Source organism: Papio anubis, chromosome 5, assembly GCF_008728515.1.
Source record: "Papio anubis isolate 15944 chromosome 5, Panubis1.0, whole genome shotgun sequence".
Lineage (NCBI taxonomy): Eukaryota > Metazoa > Chordata > Mammalia > Primates > Cercopithecidae > Papio > Papio anubis.
The window spans coordinates 73,652,317-73,671,529 of NC_044980.1; the positions used below are offsets into that span (position 1 = coordinate 73,652,317).

General features: G+C 38.7%; 1 protein-coding gene and 1 pseudogene across 3 annotated transcripts in view; one reads left to right on the plus strand and one right to left on the minus strand.

Moving 5' to 3' along the window:
* The window catches only part of MSH3 (mutS homolog 3), a 219,803-nt gene that overhangs the window by 78,636 nt on the left and 121,954 nt on the right, over window positions 1-19,213 (plus strand). For all 3 annotated transcript variants that reach the window (XR_002522614.2, XM_031666743.1, XM_031666744.1), the window contains exons 11-12: window positions 7,286-7,370; window positions 10,027-10,136. Coding sequence is in view for 2 of the 3 variants with exons in the window: in XM_031666743.1 (XP_031522603.1) it covers window positions 7,286-7,370; window positions 10,027-10,136 (195 nt within the window). In the remaining variant the exon portion in view is untranslated. The remainder of the gene's footprint in view (window positions 1-7,285; window positions 7,371-10,026; window positions 10,137-19,213) is intronic.
* Window positions 11,843-12,410, minus strand: LOC116275017 (annotated as a pseudogene).

Here is a 19,213-nt window from a genome sequence, read left to right on the forward strand (position 1 = left end):
ATAATAGCCAAAAAGTAGAAACAACCCTAACATCCATCAACTGAAGAATGGATACCTAAAATGTGTTATATGCATACAATAGAAGGTTTTTCAACCATAAAAAGGAATGAAGTACAGATACATGTTGCAACATGATGAACCTCGAAAATATTATGGTAGTTGAAAGACATCAGTCACAAAAAGTCTCGTATTGTCTGATTCCATTTATATGAAATATCCAGAATAGGCAAATCCATAGAGATAAAGATTAGTGGTTGCCTAGGGCCCTTGGGTTGTTGGGGGGAATGGAGAGTGATTACTAATGAGTATAGAGTTTCTTTTTGGAGTGATAATATCTAGAATTACATGGTGGTGATGGTTGGCCAATTTTAATATACTAAAGACCACCTAATTGCACATTCCAAGTGGGCGAATTGCATAGTATGTGAATTATATCAATAAAGTTGACACACACACACACACACACACACACACACTCTTATCTTTTAAATGTCAGTAGTGCTGAGATTGAAAAATCTTTGTCTCTATTTTAGTTCCATTCTTAAGGCAATATCCTTCTGAGGCTTATACCCAATGCGTCATGTATTTTGAGGTATTTCTACTCTGGTTGGAGAGTGTTCCAAGCTCTTTGTGAACTTTGGTCACTGTTCACTACTAATTTCTGGTGGTTATTTACCAGGTCCCACAGAGGTTCCTAAACAACTTTGAGGACTGGTATTTGGCAAGAGTTGAGGTGACCCTTCAGCAGATCTCTGGAGCTCCCTCTATGTGCAGCTCTGTTATCTGGCATTCTGTCTCACAAATTATAGTTTCCCTGCCCCCACCAAGGAGGCAGTCATGTTGTTTGCCTCATTTGTTTTTCGTCTCTCAGGGATCACAGTTCTGTGCCAAACCTACCTGAAAAGTTTTCCCCCTCATATGTTTTGTCCAGTTTTCTCATTGTTTATGGTTGGAGGACATTTCTCATGCAGTTAATTTTTTATGATTGAAAGCAAAGGTCAGGTGGCACAATTAAACACTGCACAGAACACTGCACAGAAAGAACAGAAGAGGAAGGCTGGAGAAAAACATTCTATTAAGTTTAAAACATGATTGCCGGCCAGGTGTGGTGGCTCATGCCTGTAATCTCAGCACTTTGGGAGGGCAGGGTGGGCTGATCACCTGAGGTCAGGAGTTCGAGACCAGCCTTGCCAACATGGCGAAACCCCGTCTCTACTAAAAATACAAAAATTAGCCAGACATGGTAGCGGGTGCCTGTAATCCTAGCTATTTGGGAGGCTGAGGCAGGAGAATGGTGTGAGCCTAGGAGGCAGAGGTTCCAGTGAGCAAGATCATGCCACTGCACTCCAGCTTTGGTGACAGAGTGAGACTTCATCTCAAAAAAAAAAAAAAGGTCGAACATGGTGGCCCACGCCTGTAATCCCAGCACTTTGGGAGGTCAAGGCTATCGGATTGCCTGAGCTCAGGAGTTCAAGACCAGCCTGGGCAACACGGTGAAACCCCATCTCTACTAACATACAAAAAAATTAACCAGGTGTGGTGGTGGGCACCTGTAGTCCCAGCCACTCACTCTGGAGGCTGAGGCAGGAGAATTGTTTGAACCTGGTAGGTGGAGGTTGCAGTGAGCTGACATCGTACCACTGCACTCCAGCCTAGGTGACAGAGCGAGACTCCATCTCCAACAAAACAGAACAAAACAAAAACAGAAGAGGGAGATGTATGAAGTTAGAAAAGCTGTCCTAAACATTGCCCGTGTTCTAAAACTTCAGGAAAGTTAATCTTCACTTAAAAATTAGCAATGGGAAAAGAACCAAGTTCAAATTTCTTACAAAATTATTATGAGAAGAAAGAGAATAAGGAGTAGGATGTCATTACAGATAATGTGTACATGCCAGAAAAACATGCTCACAGATGAAATAAAAATGACGATCTGGCTGGGCGCAGTGGCTCACACCTGTAATCCCAGCACTTTGGGAGGCCGAGGCTGGCAGATCACCTGAGGTCAGGAGTTTAAGAACAGCCTGGCCAACATGGTGAAACCCCATCTCTCCAAAAGTACAAAAAATTAACTGGGCATGGTGGCGGGTGCCTGTAATCCCAGCTTATTCGTGAGGCTGAGGAGGGAGAATTGCTTGAACCCAGGAGGCGGAGGTTGCAGTGAGCCGAGATTGCGCCATTGCGAGACTCCGTCCCACCTGTCCCACCCGTCCCCCCCACCAAAAAAAAAAAAAAAATCTGTTTTAAAATGAGCTAAAAGACACTAAAAAAAATGATACTAGATGTGAAAGAACATCAATGAGCAGTATGAAAGCTTAGAAATGAGGTGATAGGATTTAAGAAAGAAGTATAAAGAAAAAGATCAATTTAGGACTGAAACGTAAACTTGAAAGAATATAGCAACGAATAAATGTAATACATATAGTTTTAGAGAAGTAGAATTTAAAAAGAAGGATGTGCAAAAAACTAACATAGCAGGCTTGATCACAAAGCTTTCCTTAGAAAGGCCATCCTGCAAGTGTGGCCCTTGACTGGAGTCTGGGACCTTGAATTTCGGAAGAGTTTTCACCATTTCCTGATGAGAGTGCCTCACTGTGCCTTAACTGTTTTTGCAGACAGCGTGGTTTATGCTGATCACCTACTTTCTCAGAGCTGGAATTTTGGTACATGGTGGGGAGACAGTGTCTATGGGACCAGTCTGGCATACAAATCATGGGTACTGAGTCTCTAATGAGCTTCCCTGGTGGACAACATTTCACACGTGTTGTTACAATTCATTGCTGGGGAAATTAAGTGCATCCTGTGTGACTCCGCCTGGAGAGGATTCTTGGATGCCCGGTTCCCCCTGGACTTTGCCTTAGGCACCTTTTCCTTTGCCTGATTTTGCCTTGCATTCTTTCACTGTAGTAAATCATAGCTCTTAGTATTATTCTGTGTTGAGTCCTGTGTATCCTCCTTGAATCACTGAACCTGGCAGCGGTCTTGTGGACTCAACATACACTTTTCTCATTATTTGCCTTTCTAATGGGCTTATTGGCAGGATTTAGGAATGCAAAGTTAGTCATGTTGTTTAATTACAAATCAATTGTAAGTAAATCTACAACCCTGAAGTTTTGTAATATAATACAATTTATATTTTATAAATCACATTAACTGCCGAAAAGTTAGACAAATGGTGAATTTATGAACTCTGAAAACTGTACATACAGAAATATTTTCAGCAATAGATTTCATGTGTTATATGGTAGTTTTTTGGTCATTGTTTCCATTTTAAAATGGTATTTAAATAAATTCTGTACCCTTATTGCCTTTGTCTAAGTTAAAAAGATTGGTTTTCTTTTTTTTTTTTTTAAGCAGGGTTAGAGTAATACAGAGTCAATTTCTCTGTCCAGCTTTTGGCAAAGATGTTTCCCTCCCATTATTGAGGGAAAAAAAAGCATCTATTATATTTTTGGTGTCTGAAATATTGATAAACTATTTTCCCATGTTGTATATAAGATTTCTATGCAGGTTCACACAGCATGAATTCTAGCCAGACGTTGTTGGTGAGTTTCAAAGCACATAGAGTTTGTCTTCTTCCACAAGGATAAATAATTTAGAATTGCTTGAATGTTTCAGGTCAGTGATCAGATACTATTGGATACTTAAGGATGCTGGTAGATATAACCCTTAGTTCAAAAATATATATAATTCTAATGGAAATAGGTGCTAACAGAAGGAAATTTCATTTCTATTGGGAAGGAAGACTCCAACTCCAGAATACTTAAATTTATACTTATAAATACTTATGAAATATATGGTAACTCAAGAAGCGTGGTTAGTCCTTCTTGTAGTTGCTTGATAATTATTCTAGATGGGAATCAGTCTGATTTAAGATTGCCCAGTGGTTGATCTTTTATTAAAGTCAATGTAGATATCAGTTTTAAAAAACAGCATCTAATTTGAAATTTAGATTACTTGTTTAGTAAGGGCAAAAAGAAAAAACAAAAACACACATAGCAAAAAGAAAACACAGAAAACACCCACAACCAACCAAATAAAAAATCACACACATAACACATTAATACTTACATTAATACCATTAATTAAAATAACCTATACCTGTGCTCTCTAAAGGTTGTGAGCTAACTCAAAAACCAACTTGGTTGTTCACAGTTACTGGTTTCTTTTTGATATTGTAGATATTGCGTAATTATATGTAGATGAAGGCTGTAAGCCTTCTACCCCACCCGCTGTGTACCAGGTAGTGGGTTAATTCAAACTGAATTCTGCCACTCATTTAGATACTTTTTAGCAAGCAGGCACAAAAACAGTCATGTAAACTCTTCTCTAGCTCTATGAAATTCCAATTCTGTCTTTTTGGTATTCTGTCAGTACCTTGTTTCAGTGGTTCAGTGTTCATGTGAGGGAGGAGGCAACTGGGCAGTATTTCTGGACAGCCCACAAACTTCCATACCACAGTGAAAAATTATGTCTTACACATCTGTTGTTGACAGAAGATAAAGGCAGCTAGCTGAGATGCTTTTAGGAAAGGCTGCTAGATTGTGGTTTCTTGATTAGTCTCATGCCAACTGTTACGGCCTGAATGTTTGTGTCCTTCAAAATTCACATGTTGAAACCTAATCACTACTGTGGAGATATTAAGAAGGGCCCTTTTACTAAGTGATTAGGTTATGAGGGCAGAACGTTTGCAAATGGGATTAATGCCCTTAAATTAATAGAAAAGACTTAAAGGAACTGTTTGCCCCTCCTCCATGTGAAGACACACAGAAGGTGCCATCTATGGAGACTGCGCCCTCACTAGACACCAAATCTGCTGGCACCTTGATCTTGGACTTGACATCTTCCAGAACTCTGAGCAATAAAATTCTGTTTACAGACTGCCCATTCTGAGGTATTCTGTTATAACCCAAATGAACAAAGATGCCAACTAAGCACCCTTCTAGAGTCGATGTCTGATTAGGGCACTAACATGTTAACTAGTCACTCCTAGGATGGACTTAGTTAAACCTAATTGTCAGAACAGCGAAAGTAAGGACTCATATCTAAACATATGGGTAACTGGTTAGATACCAACTCAGAGCCCAGGCTATCAGCCGAACTTCCAACTTAGATCTTTGACCATGAATTCAAGTGAGCTCTTGTCAGCTACATAGCCAATCACTGCCTAACTGTTTCTTCCTGTAAATAATGTTTTACATTTTATAACTATCTGGCTGTTTCACAGACAGTTCTGGAGCTTTGTGATTCAAAGGGAAAAAAATAAAGCCAACCTGGTTTTCCCATAGGAAGATGGCAGACATTTGTAGGGCATCTACTGTCCGCTGAGCCCTACAGGTGGTACAAAATGAATTAAGACATAATTCTTGCCTTCAGGGAGCTTACATCTATTAAGGAAGGTAGAGGCACAACCTAAATTGCTGTAATTCAAGACAAATTAAGTTAACTGCTACAAGAGGGAGAGAAAGGGCCGAACACCTGTTATCCTTCAGTTTTGGAATTGCTTCCCTCTGAAAATCATTAACAGATTATCATTCTTTGGAAGCTAGCTCAAACCTGTCACAGATACATTACACCACCAAAGGACAGCATTCAGTTACTAGGCAACGTTCCTAATTTGAGGTAAAGTATTTCTCTTTTCCAGGGCTTTGGGGCCTTAGTCAAAGGAGTCATCTAGAAGTGAAGGAATCTCTTTTGGGTACTGGTTTTTCGGGCTCTGATTTTAGGTTCTCTAAAGTTCTGGGTGATGGCTTGTTTTCTTAACTCGGGAAACTGGACGTTACCTAAAATTACAGCTATGAGAAGGGCGGTTAGGTTTATAGCACAAACACTTATGCCTTTCTTTTGTTAAATAATTTAGTGACCTGCTGTTATTTTCCTTGCCTTTAAAAATAAGCTCTCAAGCCTGTAAGGGCTATTGACAGAAACATCTAAGGACTGGCTGATAAAGGAAATTGAATTACTGCATTAGTACTGCATTGATTAGTACTTCTTAACACGAATTGGAATTGTACATACATTTATTAGTCATGCTGTAGCTCATTCTCAAATCTTTTTGAAATTTATTGAAATTCTAATTTGTTTTGGATAGATACAGGGACAATAAGGAGAGTGTGAATGCTTTCACTGAGTTTAAGGAAGTAACAGTGTTTTATACCCACTAAATGTGGCCATGGTAATGTGTGTTTTTTTTCTTTTCTTTTGGAGACGGAGTCTCACTCTGTCACCCGGGCTGGAGTGCGGTGGCACAATCTCAGCTCACTGAAACCTCCGCCTCCCGGGTTCAAGCGATTCTCCTGCCTCAGCCTCCTGAGTAGCTGGGACTACAGGCGTGTACCACTACGCCCTACTAATTTTTGTATTTTTCATAGAGACGGGGTTTCATCATGTTAGTTGGCCAGGATGGTCTCAATCTCTTGACCTCGTGATCCACCTGCCTCGGCCTCCCAGAGTGCTGGGATTACAGACGTGAGCCACTGCTCCCAGCCGCATGTGTGTTGTTAATTACAGAGAAAATAACACTTGTTGCATATGTTAGAATCTTTTTTTTTTTTTTTTTTTTTTGCCGAGATGTAGCCTTGCTCTGTCTCCCAGGTTGGAGTGCAGTGGCGTGATCTCAGCTCACTGCAATCTCCACCTCCCATGTTCAAGCGATTCTTGTGCCTCAGCCTCCTGAGCAGCTGGGACTGCAGGTGCGTACCACCATGCCTGGCTAATTTTTATATTTTTTAGTAAAAACGAGGTTTTGCCATGTTGGCCAGGCTGGTTTCAAACTCCTCACCTCAGGTGATCGGCCTGCCTCGGCCTCCCAAAGTGCTGGGATTACAGGTGTGAGCCACTGCGCCTGGCTTAGAATCTTGATTAAAAGTATTTATCAAGATGATCTCATGCTAAAGAATAAGGAGGACAGTTTTAAGTATCTTGACATATTTTTCTAGCTGATCACACAGCTTTTCATGAAGATATGACCACTGTGCTTGGCTAATCAAGACCATGTTTGGTTCTATTCCTAGAGCAAAACCAAAACAAAATGTTGTTACCATTACTTCCCTTTCCCGTTCTTGTTTTTCGTGTTAGAGTAACTATCCTTGTCTTGCATCAATCTACTTAACAACACCAGTGTTAATGGAATACAACAGCCTGATGAATTTTCATTTTGCTCCTTTTGTTTGATTTCCTATCAGAATGCTAATGTTTGCCGTAATGTAGCCGGAATGTTTCTAGTTCCTGAATTAATTTTTTATTTATGCATTTACGTCTAGTCTAATTGTATTTGATTCTTTTACAGGAATTTTAAACAGCTATCAAGTAAAATGGAATTTATGACAATTAATGGAACAACATTAAGGAATCTGGAAATCCTACAGAATCAGGTCAGGCAACCATAAGGGCTAGTTTATTATAAAGGGTTTTGGAAAAACTTCTGAGTAAGGCGACGGTCTGTTTTTAGAGATGCAGGTGAAAATGTAGTGTCTTTAGCTGACTGCGCTATTAGTTGATAACTGTAGCACTTTTTGGAGAATGAACTGTACATAATATTTCTCTGGGGTTTTTTTTGGGAAATGATGGAGCTGTCCTTTTTAATGACTGAGGGGCATGCTTATCCTGACAATTTCTGTAACGTCATCTCTATATCAGGTAGTTTTTTGGACAGGCATTGTCACTGAAAATTAATATGAAGTGGATTTTTTTTTTTTGTCTACTTGGTTATATTTTTTCTATATACCTTTAACTTTTTGTTGAAAAGTTTGCAGTCTTATTTCATTATTCAGGTTATAAAACAGGTTTCTGGGATGTTCATTTTGACTGTAAGATTTATAACATTTCAGTTCACAAACTTTTTTTTTCTTCTTCTTGGAGACGGAGTCTCGCTCTGTTGGCCAGGCTGGATTAAGTGAAGGGACACCATATTGGCTCACTGCAACCTCTGCCTCCCAGGTTCAAGTGATTCTTCTGCCTCAGCCTACTGAGTAGCTGGGATTACAGGCACCCATCACTACGCCTGGCTAATTTTTGTATTTTTAGTAGAGACGGGGTTTCGCTATGTTGGCCAGGCTGGTCTTGAACTCTTGACCTCAGGTGATCCACCTGCCTCGGCCTCCCAAAGTCCTAGGATTACAGGCGTGAACCAACACACCTGGCCTCAGTTCACAAACTTTCATTGTTTATTTGTCCTTTGTTGATGAATTAGGAAGATAACAGGGAGATTAAAGTTATTGCTTTCATTTATTAAACTATCACTTGGGAAGATGAGATATTATATTATAAAATTAATGTTATCCTAACAAAATCATAAAGATAAAAAGCAACCCCACATCATTTGATTAAGTAGTGGAGAATCATCTGAACCATCTGAGTCAAAGGAGTTAAAATTCTTCAGAAATATTTATTACTATTGCAAATTAAAGTAAACACTGAGTTTATTCCCCTGACTCCTGAATCTGCATATTATTAACTAGTGTCTCTCAATTTCTTCCTGTTCCAGTCTGTTCTAGTATTCTGAGTTCAGATGTATTTTTGTTCAGTAACATTTTTATCTTGTCATCATCCAAAAGCTGAAAATCTGTCCTGCAGGTCTCTCTCATCAACTCTGTAGCCATCTCCATGATAGGAAATAAGTAGTAGGAGTAAAGAGACATTTCTTGACTGAAGGAGTGCTCACAGTCAGCCTGCAGCCAGCCGTGGCATTGTAAGCGTTCCTTGCTTCTGTGCATCTTCCCTGTTCAAATCCTACTACAACAGAGTCAGTTCTGAAATCAAATTCCTAAGGCAGAAATCATCTAGAGTCAAAATACCCTTCAAAATTCCTTCCTTTATTGGGGCTTGCACCATTTTAGAAGCAGAAGCTGAGAATTAACATCTTCTGCTTGTCTTTGTACCTCAACTTCACTCCCACCCACCCCCAGCCTTTCCAAGGAGCAATGGAAAGAGGTACAGGGTAGGAGTTGGGTGTCAGCGAGAACAAGGATATAATAGGACACATGTCTCTCGCACCTCTCTTGTCTGAGCCTGCTTCTCCAGGGGTGTCAAGGAATTGCCTTCCTCACGGGACCCTTTACCCCAGTCAGGCCAGTCAAGCTCTGGTCTCAGGAGCAGTGCTGCTCCTGATCTGAACTGCCCTCCTCAGCCTGTCCAGCCATCCTCAGAGGAACCTTTGTGACCTTGTACCTTCTCTGTGTTCTCTGCATTGAAATCCTGAGACCTGAGAGCTTATGTCACACCTTTTCTAGTTGATTGCTGGCAGGTGGCATTGTGTCCTAATTATGAGTCTTTTTCCAACTTGGCTATGAACACTCTGAGGGCAGGACCATGTCCTTGCTATGTTCAGCACATAGGAGGTACTCTGGAAGTAGCTACTTACAGAGGAGAAGGAAAAAAGACAAGACAAAAAAACCCAACTCAAGTAGAAACAGCCATTTTAGGTCTCAAGATTTAAATGTCTCAGTGGGTTTTGTAATACTACTGTGAAACCTTGGTTAAAATTAATTATGTCTAGTTAATTGTGATTTTTTTTTGTAAGGACCCAAATTTTAAGTGGCAAAAACAAACGTTTCTAGGGATTTAGTAAAACAAACTAAAATAAAATCCTTCCTGGGTAAATAACTAGAGTGCAGTGCAGGTTCATATCTATCTGCAGCACCTTGTTCAGTGTTGTCGTGAGAGCGTTGGTTTATAAAATGGTAACTGAAAAACCAAAGGAAAATTAAATCATCTTCACTATATTGTATTTCCCAAGGCAGGAAAGTGTGCAATTATATTTTAAAGATGCTTGAATAAGCATACATTTCAAAATAATCTTCTGAATAATTTATTCTTAGGTAACCAAAAACTACAAACAATCCCTTTTCTGTGTAAAATATCAGTCCTTCATTCTGTGTGTATGTATTCATCTGTCAAACATTAAATGAACACCTGTTATAAGCCACATTGTGGTAGGTATATATGACATTTAGAATCGGGGTATATGAAATAACCATTTGGCACAAATAATTGTCTAGTTAATAAAACTTGTTTTCTGGTCTTTCTTAGACTGATATGAAAACCAAAGGAAGTTTGCTGTGGGTTTTAGACCACACTAAAACTTCATTTGGGAGACGGAAGTTAAAGAAGTGGGTGACCCAGCCACTCCTTAAATTAAGGTAAAGGGAATCCTTTTTGGGGTGTTTAATCTGAAATTATAAAATTGTGAAGTCAAAGGCATCTCTTAAAACCAAGGTTACCATTATTTCTAAGAACACAGTTTTAAATTGGGTAACATTTTGTTTTATAACTGAGCAATAGACTGGCTGTCTGGTATTACAGGGATTTTTTTCCCCATTCTCGTGAATGAGCCTGCTTGCAGATTGGCAGACATAGGGCATTGTCCAAGGATAGTGAGGAGAGATGCGTTTTGTGGAGGACTTTGAAGGCTAGGCTGAGGAGTTGATAGCCAGAGGGAGTTCATTCAGTGATTCTGAGCATGGGGCTGATATGATCAGGGCTGGGCTTATGTGCAGGAGGGGACTGAGTGGTAGTGGTGGTGGGGTCAAGTTAGCAAGTTCAGGGAGAGATGCCGAGAACCTGAGCTACAGCAGTAACAGCAAGGAGTCCAAAAGAGGGGTTAGGTATGAAATGCTTAGAAGAGTAAAGTGAGTAAACTTGGAGCTCCCTAAGGGAAGATACTTGAATCCAGTGCCTAACATACAGTGATTTCCAAGGTTGTCTGCATGTTGTCTGCATGTTGGAATCACCTGGGATGCGTCACAAAATACTGATGCCTGTGTCCAGCCCCCATAGATTGTGATTTAACTGGTCTCCAGCATGACCAGGGAGTTGAGATTTAAATTTTACCCAGATGATTCTGATATGCAGATAAATGTGGAGATTCTGACCTAGAACAGTGCCTGGCACTTAGTAGTTTATGTTATGTTTATTGAATGAAAACTGTTATTTATTGCACACTTTCTATTTGCTGGTGTTTAATACTGAAAATCACCTTCTGAGATAGGTCCTTGAAATGAGGAAACAGATTCAGAGAGCTTCACTAACTTGCTCAGTGTTTCACAGCTGATAGAGATAAGTATTAGATTTAAAACCAGCATTGACTCCAGAGACCTTAGCAGGAACAAGCCATTATCCTGAATAGTTACACCTCTGGCTAGACCAGAGTGAATATGGTGTGGTGGTGAAGAGAATTGCTATGTGTTGGCTCTGTCAGCTGAGTGAGTCACTCCCACTAATCCTCAGTGTTCTCACCTTTGACATGGTGGAACACCTCATCAGAGTATTGCTGTAAGGAATAAAGTTTTGAGCTCTTTATCTCACACCACACAGTACGCTAGGAGCTTTTATGAGCATTGTCTCTTTTAAACTGCATAGCAGCCTCACTACACAGATGCTGTTATTAGCCCCATGTTACTCTGTGATTAATAAATAGTCACTATCTTCAAGAAAGGATTGCAGATGTTAATGTTGGTCGTAGGCTTGAAGACCCTGTTTCGGGTTTTGCTGCTGTTTTCTTCTTTTTCTTTTGCAAGTTGTTTTACTTACAATGTCAACTTTAAAAGGTCACTAAAGTTAACTGAACAATAATCCAGGAAGACATCACTTTACAAAAAAAGAGGGAAAGCTCAAAATGCCCCTTTCTATAGAGAACCCACAGTACAGTTTTATTCAGGGCAAAGAAAAAAGAAACTTGATCATACTATGAGAAACTCAGCCATAGGTTTGGAATCTGTACTCACACCACACATTCACTGAGGATAATATTCTGCTCACACGATTGATTTGCTGCTGTGTTTCTCTGCTCTTTGTCTGATATTAACAATTATAAACAGAGCAGGGCAGCTAGTATTTGGAATAATCCTTACAGTGTGATGGCATCAAGGACATTAAACTTCTGTTCATACCACTGGTTCTCTTGGTGTACGTGGGTTTCCTCTTCTTCAGTAAAGTCATTTTTGATATTGGAAGTCTTGCAAATCTTCTCAGGACTTTTCTCCTTGATCATATTGGCAACAGTCTCGCATGTAACATCAAGCAAACCTTTGATGTCTAAGTAGTTTGCAGGCAGAAGTACAGAAAGTATTCCTTGATCGACTTTCAGGAATTCTTGGTCCTAAGGAGGGATCTCCTCTGTTCATTTTCTTTGTTCGCATCATCCTTGGGAGGAGGAGGTCCATTTTTGTGGTGGGTGTACCACCAAATGACCTTTTAAAAATATTGCTACATTGACATTTGGTAGAGGAGCTGCGTCATTATCTGCATCATCCATTCTCAAGTCTTCCGACATGGTCTTGATAGTCACAGATTGTTTGGCAATTTCCACATCAAATATCTCCCCATCAGAACTCAGCACCTTAATTGACGGCATGGTGTTTGAGCTTAAGGAGACCACTGGCCAGAGGCTTATGAGAGCAGGGCGGCGTCAGCAAAGAAGAGGAAGGCAGAGGACAAGGACACTCAAGACACTGTTTGGATGACGATAATTACCAAATCTTTTCAGATTTAGTGGGTCACTCCGATTTCTTAGCCGTAAAGACCTTAAGACATAGGAAACTGGTGAGATAAAGAAGAAATCCTGAAAATGGAAATATTTCCTTTAGTTCAGCATTCTAATGAAATAAGCAGACCTCGGAGAGCAAACGCAGACAAGATGGCTTTCTGTGGACAACAGTGTAAGGGATGCAGCATTGTGGCTGCTGGAAAGGCTGCCTAAACATCTACTACAATTCTTACTGTGTTTTTGCTTGCTTGTTTCAGCAGAGACAGACTCACTAGCAGACTTTTCTGTGTAAATTAAAATTTTTTATTTCCAATGTTAAATTTCCTTTCTTTTGTGTACCCAGGATTAATTTGAGATAAATCCACTAGACCATGTTGTCTGTTGTTAAGGGCCGAATCAAGTATCTCTGGGGATCCTACCTTCCCAGAAATGCAGAGAGAAAATATGCCAGGCATTCAACACTGATGTTTTCAAGTATGAACTTTTCACTGACCTAACATTGATGTTAGCCAAAAACAAACACATGAAACTTTTCTTTGCCCTTTTATTTTAGGTCATGGTTTTTAAACTTTTATCCTCCTAATCTATTAAAATCTATTTCAAAAGAATTCCAGTTTAATTTTATTGGCACTTGCAACTTATTCCAAACAAATACCTGGAGAGAATCTGCTGATTAGTCAGTGGCTCAGCTGTATAATTAGTCATGTACCACATGACAACATTTTGGTCCTTGGGGGAATTGCATATACAGAGGTGTTTTCTCTATTTAGAAATGTTTAGACACACAAACACTTACCATTGTGTTACAGTAGCCTACAGTATTTAGTAGAGTAACATGCTGTCCAGGTTTTAGCCTAGGAGCACTATACTGTACCATATAGCCTAGGTGTGCAGTGGGCTATACTATCTAATTTTATGTAACTATATGCTCTGTAATGTCCATAGAATGACAAAATTGCCTAACGATGCATTTTCCAGAATGTATCCCCATCATTTAGTGAGGAGTGATGGTGGTGGTGTTTATACTAACATAAGTGCTTTGCTGATCACATCAGTGGCTCATCCAGACTAATATTCTGTCTCTGACATTGACAGCCAAAGGTAAGTTTAGGGTCTGGTTTTCTTCTACAGTGAGATCATAGAACAAATAATAGATGACGAGGGAATTTAGCAAAATAATGCAGATCTCCCCAGGTTTTGCAACATCCCATTGTTTGTCAGTCATCCATGAATTCTCCTAAATCCCTTAAACTCCTCTTTCTGTTTTTGTCTTGTTCTGGCTCTTAAGGGCAAACACATAGTTCATAAGTCTAGGACCAGGCATTCAAGTTTCAGACTTTCCACTGCCATCACCTTTTATTCTATGAAATGGTCTCTTTGGTGCAAAATTTTACTAGTGACTTGTAGAAAGTAAAAATGGTTTTCACTTTATACTTATTGACTGACTCAGAGAGTTCACTTGATTATTGAGGCTAGATTTTACTGTACTGATATCACATTCACTTTTATAAATAGGTTTTTTTTCTTATGTGTTCTCACCTGTATTTTTTTTTTTATCAGTTCTGCTAATTTTAGGCAAGAAGATTGTTCAATGTAGTTTTTTTTTTTTTTTAAAGATAAATAAATGTCACATTGGCATCCCATTATTCTTAAGACCTTTTAAAATTAAATAGATTATATTGAATTCATTTTTTTTGAGGTTCTGTCTTTGGACTTCTTTCAGTTGATGTAGTCTTGTCAATCTTTTATTTATACACACACACACACACACACACCCCCACCCACCTGTATGTATGTCATTGGTTTTATCAAAAAGACTGAAAATGCAAATTCTGCTTGTAAATATTGGTAGAGGAGAAAAAAAGAAAACCGTGAGACGAGTCTGTGTACCAGACTCATTGGTGGGATATATGGGATAAGTCTCTAAAATGTTGAGTTAAGCAAAATAACTAGTTTCCAAGGCAGATTTGTTTATCTTAGAGGTATTCCACTTTCAGTAGCATACTATATATTTTAAAAATAAAAGTAAATTTAGTTTCTTTCATGAGTACCTCTTCTGCCTGTACTTTACATTTTTTAATTTAAAAAATTTATGAAGTTTTATCGTTAATTGACAAATAATTGTATATATTTGCATTAGTCAGGGCTCTCTAGAGGGAGAGGACTATTAGGATAGATGTATATAAGGAGTATTGACTTACATGATCACAAGGTGAAGTCCCATCATAGGCTGTCTGCAAGCTGAGGGGCAAGGAAGCCAGTCCGAATCCCAAAACCTCAAAAGCAGGGAAGCCAACAGTGCAGCCTTCAGTTTGTCGCCAAAGGGCAGAGTCCTGGTAAACCACTGGTAGGTCCAAGAGTCCAAAAACTGAAGAACTGAGAGTCTGATGTTCAAGGGCAGGAAGAATCCAGCATGGGAGAAAAGATGGAGGCTGCAAGACTCAGCCAGTCTAGTCCTTCCACGTTTCTCTGCCTGCTTTTATCCTAGCTACACTGGCAGCTGATTAGATGGTGCCCACCCAGATTGAGTGTGGGTCTGCCTCTCCTAGTCCACTAAATGTTAATCTCCTTTGGCAACACCCTCACAGATACACCCAGGAACAATACTTTGCATCCTTCAACCCAGTCAAGTTGACACTCAGTATTAACCATCACAACATTTATGGGGTACAATGTGATATTTCATTACATATATACACTATAGAATGATCAAATCAGGCTAATTAATATATCTGTCACCTCAAACATTTATCATTTCTTTTGGTGAGAACATTTAAAATCCTCTTTTAGCTATTTTGACACATATACAATACATTAACTGTAGTTACCATACTGTGCAGTGGATCACCAGAACTTGTTCTTCTTGTCTAAACAAAACTTTGCACCAGTTGACTAGCATCTCCCTTTTCCCCATCTACCCTCTCCCCAGCCTCTGATAACCACCAATCTGATCTGTACTTCTATGAGTTTGACTTTATTAGGTTTTACATATAAGTGAGATCATACGGTATTTCTCTGTCTGTACCTGGCTTATTTCATTTGCGTTATGTCCTCTAGGTTCATCCATATTGTCAAAAATGACAGAATTTCCTGCTTTTTTAAAAGGCTGAATAGTATTCCAAAGTGTGTGTGTGTGTGTGTGCGCACGCGTGTGTGTATCACATTTAAAAAATCTGTTCATCTATTGGTGGACACTTTGGTTGTTTCCATATCTTGAGAATTGTGAATAATGTGGCAGTGAACATAGGGAGTACAGATATCTCTTCAACATACTGATTTCAATTCCTTTGGATATATACCCAGAAATGGAATTGCTGGATCATATGGTAATTCTATTTTTAGTTTTTTGAGGAACTTCCATACTGTTCTACAAAGTGACTGTACCGATTTATAATACCACCAGCAGTGGACAAGGGTTCCCTTTTCTCCACATCTTTACCCATACTTGATATCTTTCATCTTTTTTAATAATAACTAATCTGAAAGGAGTGAGGTGACATCTCATCGTGGTTTTAATTTGCATTTCTCTGATTGGAGATGTTGAGCATTGTTTCATTTATCTATTGGCATGAATATGCCAATATGAAACATTTATCATTGTTTCATTTGTCTATTATCTGTATATCTTTTGAAAAATGTCTATTCAGATCTTTTGCCCATTTTTAAGTAGGGTTATTTGTTTTCTTGTTATTGAGTAGTTTGAGTTCCCTGTATATTTGGGATATTAGCCCCTTATCCAGTGTATGATTTGCAAATATTTTCTCCTAGTCTCTGGTTTGTCTGTTTACTCTGTTCACTGTTTCCTTTGCTATGCAGGAGATTTTTAGTTTGATGCAATCCCATTTGTCTGTTTTTGCTTTTGTTGTCTATGGTTTGGTTCCTGAGCATCCCAAAGCTTTTTCTCAAGTCTTTGCTCTTGTTAGTCTTTTTACTTCGTGGTCTCTCTTTGTAGAATATTCTTCTGTTTCACTTTAATCTTTACAGGGTTTACTACTTATACTTGAGGTCTCAGCTTAAAACGTTATATTACTATCTTTGAAGAGGTTTTATTTGACCTCCTAATCTAAATTATGTTCCTTGTATCACTCATTGATAGCATATAGGGTTTATCATGATTGTTACCTGTGTTTACTTAATATGTATGAGGGGTCTTACATTATCTGTACAAGGGGTCTTCAGAAAGTTCATGGAAAATGTATATTATGAAAAAACTTTGCATAGATTTCAAAAAAATTTGGCACCAAAATAAACTCATATTAACTTGTTAGAGCGTATCTGAATAGGATATAGTTTGAGGCATTAACAGGGATAAGATATCAGTTTGAAAAGAGCTTCTATCAGAACAACATGAATTCTGCTAAAAATTAAAGCAAGAACAAACATCATATTTATGGTGAAGCTTGGGTGGAAGAGTGGTGAAATCATTAATGCTTTATGAAAAGTTTCATGAGACCACAAAATTAACACCACACATCTACAACCATCTGATTTTCGACAAACCTGATACAAACAAGCAATGGGGAAAGGATTCTCTATATGATAAATGTTGCTGGGAAAACTAGTTAGCCGGAGACTAAAAGTCCAAGATCAAAGGCATCAGTAGGGTTGGTTCCTTCTGAGGCCAATCAGGGAGAATCTGTTCCAGTCCTCTCTCCTAGCTGCTGGTGGTGTGCTGGCACTCTTTGGTGTTCCTTGGCTTGTAGATGTAGCTCCTTGATCTCTGCCTTCATGGTTAAATGGTGTGTTTGCTGTAGGTATGTCTCTTCACACAGTGTTTTTTAATAAGGACATGGTCATATTGGATTAGGGGTCTACCTTACTGCAGAATGACCTCATCTTAATAATTCCATCTACAATGACCCTATTTCCAAATAAGATAACATTTTGAGATAATGGGGTAAGGACTTCAGCATATCTTTTTGGGGGTACACAATTCAACCCAAAACAGATAGGCCCACTATTTCCAAATTTTCTTCCTTTTGGCACAAGTAGACTGATTGTACCCATCTCTTTACTAGAAACAAGTGTTTTGATTATTATTTAAATGTTTTGCATATTTATTCAACGTCTGATGTGAGGTTGTAAAAAACCATTGAATTTTGTAAAATTGCCAATCTTGTGCAATTTTGTGTTTGTAGTATAGTTCTCTGAAAAGTTATTCTCTTATCTTTGACAAATATCCTGGACAATATATGTCCAGGTGAAGGTATGTATGGGAAGTGTTAGATTAATTTTAGAGATGAAAAAGAAACGTTTATATATATTTAAAAATAAAGGAAAATGCCTAGGAAGAAAGGAGCAGAGGTCTGAATCTAAGATTTGAAGAGAGAAAAGTAGCCAAGGTGGAATGGGAGAAGAGCTGAGGTGTGAGAGGTAAGATGTGTTCTCTGGGAACATGTCTTTGTATAGGACAAGCAGAGGACTTAAAGCTCTGAGGGATCAAGGGAGTAGAAAGAAAATGTCAGGCTAGTGAACTAATCTCTAACTGTGCTTTATTTTTTATCTGTATTTTTTTCAACTATCTTCAGAGATAGTGATTCTATTTTAGAGATAAGAAAAACTAAGTCTCAGTTTTTTCCAAGGTCATCCAGCCAAGCACGTAGGGACCCTTTTGAAAGCATAGCTTTGGAGTTAATGATACTTCAGCTTGAGTTCTGATTCCCTTTTGTCACTTTGGAGAAGTTATGAATTTGTATATACCTCAGTTTCTTCACCTGTAAAATGGGAATTAACTACCTACCTCATTGTGGTGTTGTGAGGACCAAATGAGACAGTATATGTAAAAGGATTAGTGTGGTTCCTCATAACAATTTTTTGGTCAAGAAGATAGCCATGGTCTTTAGCATACCAAAAAATTGGAAGCAGTGTAATTATTAGTAGGGAAGGGGAAAATAAATTGTCTGGTTATATATCGGAATATTATACAGCAGTTAAAATGAATGAGTTAAGTCTACATGTATCAACATGGATAAATCTCAAAAAAAATGTTATAAAAGAACACATAAATTATACCACTTATTTAAATTTTGTCACACACACCGTTTAGGGGTTCAAACAGAAGTGGTGTTTTCTCATCACATGGGCAGTCAGGACAATAATAACTTCTGGGAAGTGAGAAAAGGAATAGAGATATAAGTAGGCTGGTGTTTTACATGTATTTGCAATATTTAATTTTTAAAAAATTATACAGAAAATACACACACATGAATTTTTTACATTGTACTGCTATTGGACTTTCACTAGCATCATAATCAGGTGAAAATGAGACCCATGCACATCTGTCTAGAAAGCCCATGCTGAACTTGAGAGCATCTGTTTTCCAGCACGTCTTGCATTAGAAAGACAGAAGACGGCCATCAGATGACCAAGGCTTCCAGGGATGGCAGGGAGAAGGCTGGGTGCTTGCACTGTCAGTTTCTAGGATCTGCCCGGTCATTTCTTTACCTAAATCTAGTACTTGCCTGTGTTTTCTTTTGCCTGTAGCTACCGTCAAGAATGTAGGGAGACTTTGCAAGGACTACTGGTGAGTAGGTAGAGTCTTTTATATGGGCCTCCTCTGAAAATAATACAACCATGAACAATTGAGGAATGTTTTTTATGGTCCCTTTTATTTAATGCTCTAAACTTGACTAAGTTCTGGAAACTGAGGAAGCTCAACCTCACATTCTGATTGACTAAGTACATGCTAATGTGTTCGTTAACACAAAAAACAGTGCATTGGTTAGGGAAGCT